The 9,583-nt window shown below is 38.8% G+C and overlaps 1 protein-coding gene across 1 annotated transcript; it reads left to right on the forward strand.

The window, feature by feature from the left end:
• Positions 1–1,618: 1,618 nt before the first annotated feature.
• Positions 1,619–9,583, forward strand: LOC105889858 (tubby-related protein 1-like). Its single transcript, XM_031566555.2, has 15 exons — positions 1,619–1,655; positions 1,775–1,814; positions 1,983–2,156; positions 4,872–5,007; positions 5,372–5,473; positions 5,603–5,707; positions 6,172–6,282; positions 6,524–6,709; positions 6,969–7,045; positions 7,247–7,414; positions 7,525–7,637; positions 7,828–7,936; positions 8,049–8,147; positions 8,307–8,478; positions 8,798–9,583. The coding sequence occupies exons 3-15, from the start codon at positions 2,142–2,144 to the stop codon at positions 8,929–8,931; spliced, it is 1,527 nt and encodes a 508-aa protein (XP_031422415.1). The 5' UTR covers positions 1,619–1,655; positions 1,775–1,814; positions 1,983–2,141; the 3' UTR covers positions 8,932–9,583.

Genomic DNA, 9,583 nt, shown 5'->3' on the forward strand with positions numbered 1-9,583 from the left:
TGTGCCAAATGTCGTGTGGTTGTCAAGAGTTTGCAGTCCTGCCAGCAAATCCATTAGTCTAGACTCTGGTAATCAGACTGTGTGTCGGGAAGGGTGCTGAACTGAGCCAGATCCAGTCCACTGAACTCAGGCTTTACTGGGAGTTTGGTGGATTATGGTAGAAGTTAGAGAGGGCAGATCATTGGAAGAGACATTCTTACCCAACTCACAGTGCAAAACAACTGATGTAAAGTAATGCTTTACTATAGAATTGGCATTATGTGTTTTGAATGGGAATGTCAGCAAAGAACTGTTTGGAGTGTGGAGGGTGTAACTGGCCTAACGGGTTACGTATTTTTGCGTTCATATATATGTTAGACAATTGAGCTCTTAATCAGTCTATTTTCACCTGTAGGGGACGGTGGTGTTATCCCAACAGCTAACGAGGCCAATATGTTATTATTTTCTGCTGTATGTATGTTGTTGCACTAATTTGTATTGGCACTCCCCCTTGTGGCCATTTTAACCATCTGTGGGTGTCTATAAAAAAATAAAATACATTGACGTGCACAAATGTGGGAAAGTACTGCTATGAGTACATTTACACCGCATGCTTTATTATTTTTACATTATAATATGGAATTCTTGAATTTAATAATTGGTATTACCTGTCTTGTTTTATCAGATTTGTCAATAGCATGAAATAAGTGATAAGTGCAAAACAATATCCACTGTCAGTACAAATGTATATGCGACCCGTACTGTTAGAGTGAAACATATTTATGAAATGATCTATCACCAAAAAATGTGGGCAGATTTAGTAAATTATCAGGGAGGTCCTAATGCGATCTGTTTGTTAATACTATGTTATGGCATATTATTGGCCACCAAAGATAAATGCTTCTGATTTTGCGACTAGTTCAAGTAGAAAGTGTTGTGTCTGTTAATGATGTAGTATAATTAGGTCAGAGGTACTTGTGTAAATCAATGCAGGACATATACTCATTCTGTAGACATAAAATTATATTTAATCACATATTTTGTTGAAATAAGCTATTTCCGTTCTTCAGTTTAGCCTATTCCTTGATGTACAGGTTCACAGCCCCCCCCCCCCCCCCCCCCCCTTTTACATTTCAGCCGACCTCATCCTAAAGGGTTAGGTAGGGAGGGGGGCATGCCCTGAAACCACTTCAAATCCTATTAAGAGTTTCCATAGGTGATCCAAAGCACAAGCTTTAAGGTCTCCTCATAAGAGGGTTTGGTGGGTGTCTTCCCAGAGGGGGTTCTTTGGAGCTCCGCGTGCATATGACAATCACTCAAGCCAATGAAGAGTGCACCTCTGGGGAACAGGACATTTACATGTTGGATGGAAACAGGATGATGGTCACGGGAGACTTTGCTCTTGTTTAAATCAGTGAATCAAAGTGGCCATGTTTATGTTTTGTAGTTGAGTTTTTGATTTGAATCAGTGTTCTGAGGAGGCATGAGGGCCTCGTATAATGGACTTAGGCTGTATCTAGTGGTGCAACAGTCAGACAGTGGGCACTTATCTTGTGTAATTGGTTTAGAAATCCAGTGGAGCTGTAGAGGACACATTTGATTCATCTAATTAGCTTAATACAATGATTAATGCCTCTACAAAAGGGAACTCTTACGGAGGTCTGGACAATGGACAAGTAAGAAAAGTGTAACAGGCTTCAATTCTGTTAATAATTCATCTTTTTTGTCTCTTATATTTTGCCTTGCACCTTGTTTAAAATAGCTTGTGACACCTCTTGTACCTCTTGTTTTCTAGTCTCGAGCCCAGTGCCTTCCCTCTGAGGACATCTCATCTGGTGAGTTTTTTTATTTTTGGTGTGTGTGTGTGTGTGTGTGTGTGTGTGTTTGTGCGTGTGTGTATGTGTGTATGTGTACCTGAATTGCATGCACCGAAAAGTGATCTAACATTGAATGGTACAGTCCTACTCTGCCTTACCCTATCATCATGGTTCCTCCTGGACCAGATGGCTTTCAGGAGAATCCTATTATCAACTTCTCCTGTGGCGTATACACTTCTCCCAGGAATCGCACCCATTTCTTCTCTACTCAGTGGGATTTAACAACGGTTTTATTTCATCACAACGATCTGGTCCTCCCCTTGAGCCAATGTCAGTGCACTCAATATGTCGGCAGAAAAGGTACGGCACTAGGAAAAGAGGGGATTAAGGATGTTTTTTTTTTAACTAGATTTGATTTCACTGAAAGCTTAAGTCACCTGTATCTCTTTTTGGGGGAATGTAATGGGGAAATACAACTTTCTGTACTTTATGTTTGGATTCATTTAAAAATTCAATTCAATTTTATTTATTTATATAGCCCAATAACAATTCTAAATCTTTCAAGGCACTTTACAGAGCCCAGAGCCTGAGCCCCCTAGAGCAAGCACTAAGGCGAAGAAAAAGATATTGTGGTTCATAATTGCAGAACAATTACTTAGAACTATATAGATTACTATATAGATTTTAAACATAAATTGTTTAGAATTATAGAGAACTTTTACAAATGATTTTAATTGACTCGGGTTACAGGAGTTGTACAGGTTACACAGATACATTACAGACTACCCAATCACTGCGAAGAGTTTCAGAATTATTAGAGGTCACCTGGATTATAGTTTCTTTCATTTGAGAAAAACAACCGTCTTAAATGTAGTACTTTAAAAACATTAGGGCTGTGGTGCATGAAAAACACAAAGCATCACTTTGTGTCAATGTTCTAGTAAGTGGAGTGGCATTGGTCAGTCAAGTAAGCAAAGAGGAGATGACTGAAGGGGCCTTTGCACTGACTGAAGCACCGGCAGTTCTTCTGCATGACAGGCATGCATCAATGATGTAAGAGGTGGCACAGCATTGTGATTCCGATTAAGGTTGGGCCAAGTGTGTACATTGCCATTGTAATTGGGAGGTAAGAGGCCGTGTGCTGTGCAATCCTAAAGAGGTGGATGAGGCCGGGGCACAAGCCTGTCATATTTACTGCACGCTATAGAGACAACACACTGTGGCAGATTTTCTGTCTTCTGATCTTGAAGTTATTTGGTAACTGGAAGACACATGCCATTGTTCTGTCTGTCAGATGGTTAGAAAGTCTGGATATGTATACTGATATGAAATAGTATATCTGGTATATCAGTCTGAAACATCTAATACTTGTGAACATTTGTAATGCTTAACTCCATGCCAGTGCTAATTTGAGCAGACAGCAATCTTAGAAAAATGTTATATCTCAAAACATTTGGGCGGTGTTTAAAGATGGGGCCCCATTATCATTTTAAAAGTCTAGGCCAGAGTGTAGGCAATTGTAAGTAAAAAATAAAGGGCTTGTTAAATTTATTTATGCTATATCACTGAATTTTTAAAAAGGCAATTTCATTCAATAATAACTTAATTATTTCATGTAAAAACCACCAACCAGTGGTGGCATACAGGTTCCCTGTAGCTGTCCGAATTAGTAATGCTGATAGGAGCTGTGCAATGCTGATCTAATCAGCTGAAACAGCTCAGTCATATTATAACTGACACTTCCATGGCTAACTCTATAAGGCTTGGTAAAAACCTCTGCAACCGTTGCAACCGTTAAACGTTGGTGGAAAGAAAAAAAGCAAACAAAACTGAAGAAACGTTGTCCAGAGCATGTGTTTGAGCTTTGTTCTCGACTCTAGTGGCAAAACAATATCAGACTATTGTCTTGGAAAGGCTAATATTCTTCGAAGTCTTCTTCGAGAGTTAGAGTTCAGTTTCCACATAGGCTAATAATAAATACTGCCAGAAGATTTCAGTTCACTGTTTACTCACCAGGACAGAGAAAATCCTATTAGCACAATAGAATGGAGCAGCTGGGGCACAACCTCAAAACGTACTAGCCAAAGTCTTGCATGGAGCAAGGATAACATACAGGCTGCAGTTGTAATATTCAGTGACCTCGTACTACGTATTGGTTACTATAACGTGTTTTATCGATTGTTTTTATTTGGAAATATTTAAATAATTTATCTCACACAATTGATGTACGTTACATAGACGTTTTGTTAACTCAAGAGTTCTGTAGTGACAATAAAATGCATTATGCATTATTACTCAAAAGCGGAGGAGCTATTCCAGTATATTTGAGTTGAACTTTTCAACTTGAAACAGCATTTTTTAGCATGTTTTGTGTATATTTTCTGACTTGGCTGTGGCAGTCTCTCTCTCTACTCTCTCTCTCTTGAGGAAAACTAATATAGTGGGATTTTTACCGGGTTTCGAAATTTCCTGTGTGGAAAGGTCTGGGATATAAATAGACACATGAGATTTGGCCTAATGAGATTACATGCTCTCTCGCTGAACATGGTCACTGGGGAAACAAGAGATCACACAGACGCACCCAGAATTGTGAAACACAATTTTTAATATTAACCACATTGCGAATACTAATAGTAACATTTTTATTTGGGAAAATAGGTCACAAAAGCTAACTTACATGAAACGTTATGCCTTCAATTTCATAGTGTGTACACGATAGCTTACCTTAGTGCCAAAACAACAAAAAGAGCCTGAACCCCCCTGGAGCAAGCACAAAGGCGACAGGGGCAAGGAAAAATTCTCTCTTAACCTCCATAGAAACCATGAGCAGAAGCTTTGTTTAAATGGGGGGGGGGGGGTGCTCCATCTGCTTGGAGCCAACAGGTAGAGAGGGGGGGGGGGGCAGAAGGGAAAGGAGCATTATATTGTGCTAGCTCCTCCCATGTTAAAACAAAACAAAGTAAATGGAATTCGACATTATTTATGTGCATCTGTCAGACACATGTCTCTCTCACATACACACAAACAAAGACATACTGTATACACTTTATGATTTGCCTTGATTTTCCCCTCCAGGAGCTGAAGAAGCCTAAAAAGAAGAAGCAAGAAACTGATTCAGCAAAGACCAAAGGTGCCGATGCCAAACCAAAGAAGCCAAAAGCCAAGAAGACAGATGACGTCTCAGAAGAAGAAGGAAGCACACCTTCAAAAAGTTAGAAACCCATTTCGTCCCACCTAACAAAGCCCAGCCAGTTCATGTCAAACCCAAAAGTGAGCTGTGTTGCTAATAATGTTATAGGCTAGCATCCTCTTTACCCCCCACTGCATCATGGGTTTGACACTAGATTTTCACACAGCCATCCCATATCTCAGTTTACTCCTAGCATAATTAGGAACAAGAAATCTAACTTTAGTTAATGTATTAAAATGATGTCAGAGGCATGGTATTTGGTCATTAAGTGTGTGCTAAAGAATTTAGTTTCCTACCTTTAACCTTTGAGTATCACGATTATGTTTTTTTCTGTCATTCAATTTCAGTTTTTTTTGTCTTCTGTACAATATGTTGAAATTCACAGATGGAAAAAAGGTAAAGAAAAAGAAACCTGAAAAGGATAAAGAGGAATCCGGAGAAAAAGAGCCAAAGAAGAAACCCAAAAGTGTGCCCAAAAAGAAAAAAAGTAAGATATTTGCGCGTGATATTTGGACTTGTGATCTCTCGGAAAAAGACATGAATGTATAACACAAGGTCCATACACTGCAACATTTGGTGACAGAAACTGAAATTTTTCTTGAATTATTACTGCCAGATTCAGATGATGAAGATGATGACGCTCATCAAAAAACAACCAAGAAAAAAGTTACAAAGGAGATCTCCTCCCCTGTTGCCAAGGACAAGAGGTCAAAGGCCAAAGGTGTGTAGAGACTGATGAAAGGGGGTTGTGTGAACAGCACACTCTTTTCAGAAGCACATTCTCTGTTAAGCATTTTGTACATTTGATAGCATATCATTTGTTATAATGCTTCTACTGCTTTGATGCAACAGTTGTTCCAATTTTTTCTCTGCTGAAACAGTAGTAATAGCCTGAAATAGTCTGTTACATTGTGAAAAGTGTCAACAAATGAATGTACTTTGCCTGTAAGCTTGGTAGTAAGTTGAATAATACAGGTTACCAGGTTACAAAGCAGCAGACGTACAGGTATTTTTGTGTGGCCGTAAATAACGTTGCATAATACAATTTAAGACGTATTTCACAGTAGGAGAAGTACAATTGGTGTGCAATTTCACTGCCAGGTTGGCCAAAGAGTATTTCTTAGTTATATATCCACAGTAAATATCATACATACAGTTTAACATGCTGTGTTTTTCCCTTGACAGACATTAAAAGCGAGCCAGACACCAAGGAAAAGTCTGCCAAGCCAAAAAAGCAGCCTGTTTCTATGTTTCAGATAAATGGGAACAAACCGGAGTTTGTCACCAAAAAGAAAGGTAACCTGTTTTCAAACCTAGAGAAGTTGTTCATGATGTTAAACTATATAATTGATATCATGATTGCAGAGATATATGCAATGCCCATCATGCAATGCCCATCATGTTTAAAATCGCTGCATTACACTGTTAACAAGTTTGCATCGTTGTTTTTCCAATTATTTGACTTAAATAAGTCAATCAAAAATTTCTTTGGGTATGCTACTTTCTGTAAAATATGTTTGCATTGACTGGTTGACAGCTTCCTGGTCTGACAGTGATGAAAGTGAATCTGAGAATAAGCCCAGCAAGCCCACCAAAAAGAAGCCCCCTGCCAGTGCGGGCTCCATGTTTCAAACTGGAGGAGACAGAGACAAGAGTAGGGACAAGAACAAGGACAAGGACAAAGACAAAGACAAAGACAAAGATAGAAAAGGGAAGAAGAAGGGTAAGTGACCAAAACCAAACAGATTTAATTTGTATTTGATTATAATATTATTATTGTTTATAGTCATGATTGCTGCTCTGCTACTTCAACTATAATGCTGTTACAAAATTATTATCAGGATAATTAAATCGGGATCATAAGGTAACACGAATACAGGAGTTCAGCAGCAATCTGTCTCAGCACCAAGAGATGAAATACTGGCAATACTATCAGAGGCCAAAACCCAATGAATCCAATTCACTTTCCCCTCTTTGTTCAGCAAAAGCTGGTGATAGTGATGATGAGAGCACAGAGACAACCAAGAAGAAGAAGGGCAAAGGCAAAAAAGGCAAAAAGGTAATTCCTCACACTTATATTTATTCATTAAAAGGTCATTCCCCACCACATACTTATATTCATTCATTTGCCATTTGGCTTCTAAGGACTTCCCTTCACTTGACTCCCTTTTTTAGATCTAATCTTTAATGCATATTCAAATTTCAGTAAATGCAAAAAGATGCATTTTCTTCAAGACGTGTTTGTCTCCACCCCTCTCAGGAGGAGCCACCTCCATCGCCTGAAATAGAGTTTGATGACCTGGAAGAGTTTGTCCTCCATCCTGCTCCTCAAGGGGTCACCATCAAATGTAAAGTCACTCGGGACAAGAGGGGAATGGACCGAGGCTTCTACCCCACATACTACCTACACCTGGACAATGAAAAGAAGGTGAAGAAGAAGTAGTGGCTTGATATGATTATCAAATACATTCACTTTAGGATTTCATTATAATAGATTATTTATTATCATATGAAACTGATGTTACCCTTTTTTTCCAGACCTTTTTGTTGGCTGGGAGGAAACGTAAGAAAAGCACAACTTCAAACTACTTGATATCAATAGATGCCACTGATTTGTCACGGGGTGGTGAAAACTTTGTGGGGAAATTGAGGTAAATCTTTCATGTTTCTTTCTTCACATAAATAATAACAAAGGCTGTGGTTAAATAAATACAACACAATGAGATGTAAGTGTTTAACGGAATGTAAAAGCATGTGTGTGCTCCTGTGAAGTTAGTGGTTTTTAATCTCCTTTGTGATACAGACTATAATGCATATTTTCTGACCCTCCCTGTGATATAGGTCAAATCTTGTGGGCACCAAATTCACTGTGTTTGATAATGGTCTGAATCCTGACCGAGCCCTGAGAGACATGTCCAATGCTCGACAAGAACTTGCTGCAATCATCTATGTGAGTACTTTTAAAGACTAAAGTCATCATTATCAGTCTAAATGCGAAGGATCTGGACTCAAACCCCAACTTAAAGCTCATGGTTTTCTCACGGTAATTTTGAACTTTGCAGGACACGAATGTTCTCGGTTTCAAAGGCCCAAGGAAGATGACTGTGATCATCCCTGGGATGGACGAGGACAGCGAGCGAGTGCCAATCCGGGCCCGCAATGTGAGTGACATGAAACTTCTGTCACTGAAAACTGTGGAATTTAAATATAATGTTCCCTCTGCTACAGTTTCATGTGTCAATACTGGGAAATACATTGTAGTATTTATTTACGTACACTATGAACATAATTTTTCAATATTACTGTGCGCATCCGTGCAGGGTAATGATGGACTGCTGATGCGCTACCAGAACAGGCATTTGGACAACCTGATCGAGCTGCACAACAAGACTCCAGTTTGGAATGATGACACCGCGTCTTACGTACTCAACTTCAACGGTCGGGTCACACAAGCGTCTGTCAAGAACTTTCAGATCGTCCACAGCAAAGACAGTAAGTTGCACTCTTTCACACATTTTTTTAATTGGGAAACTTTTATCATAAAAATATAACTCATAATTGCAAACATTGGGAACCCACCACCCAAAGGGCTGTGCTCTATTAAGCATGCATGCTGATATTTTGATCATAACTGACTTCGATGAGGAAAATCATTGTGTGTAGTATATTTATATATAGTATAGTATATATAGTGCATTTATGTAATGAATGCCGTGTCCATTAGATTAAATTGTAGAAGTAATGTTGTAATATGAAGAATATTGATTTTGTACCGTATATCTCTCATGATGTATGTCTTTTCATTTTTCAGACAGTTACATAGTGATGCAGTTTGGAAGAGTGGCTGATGACATCTTCACACTAGACTATAACTACCCCATGTGCGCTGTGCAAGCCTTTGCCATCACTCTGTCTTGTTTTGATGGAAAACTGGCCTGTGAATAGACTGGGATTACAGTTGTTGAGCGCAACCATGAAGAAAAGGACACTAACAAGAATCTCTCTGTCTCATATGCTCAACTTTATGGAGTCGGTGAACCCCCAGGATAAGGGCCAGGCTTTTCACTCATTTTTATGAAGGCACAATGACTGATGATTAAGTGTCTGCCAGACCTGTGGAAGAACCGGATGGTTTAACGTGAAGTTGATCAACATTATTGACTGAACCACCAGCAACATTCATTTTAAATACAGAGTATATTATGTCATGAAGACTACACAACCATTTATAAAACTGATGCTTAATGGAGCAGCCATTGTTATTATTGGTCTCCTAAACACAACCGAATACTATTTGATTTTTTATACGATTGTTGTCCTAAAGCACAATGATATTGGTGTACATGTGAAATCGTGTTCGATTGATTTACCTCCTCAACAACTGTGTGTTTTGACTTTCTATTCATGTGGAATATTTTGTTTCACTGAAAAAAATCTATCAATGCTAGTAGTAAAGGATAACCTTGTATACGCTTAGTGTAGTGTTCATAACTAGCATTAGTAATTGACAGCAACACTTTGTTTGAGTGGAAATTTTCATTTTGTCATGTTTCATCATGCCTTTACTTTATTTTGCTTTAGCCTTCTTTTCATGGTG

Source organism: Clupea harengus, chromosome 4 (assembly GCF_900700415.2).
Source record: "Clupea harengus chromosome 4, Ch_v2.0.2, whole genome shotgun sequence".
NCBI lineage: Eukaryota > Metazoa > Chordata > Actinopteri > Clupeiformes > Clupeidae > Clupea > Clupea harengus.

Coding starts and splice junctions, on each gene's coding strand:
- LOC105889858 (XM_031566555.2), top strand. Junction 7,415..7,524: donor ACCTGGACAATGAAAAGAAG/GTGAAGAAGAAG, acceptor CTTTTTTTCCAG/ACCTTTTTGTTGGCTGGGAG. Junction 7,638..7,827: donor AACTTTGTGGGGAAATTGAG/GTAAATCTTTCA, acceptor CCTGTGATATAG/GTCAAATCTTGTGGGCACCA.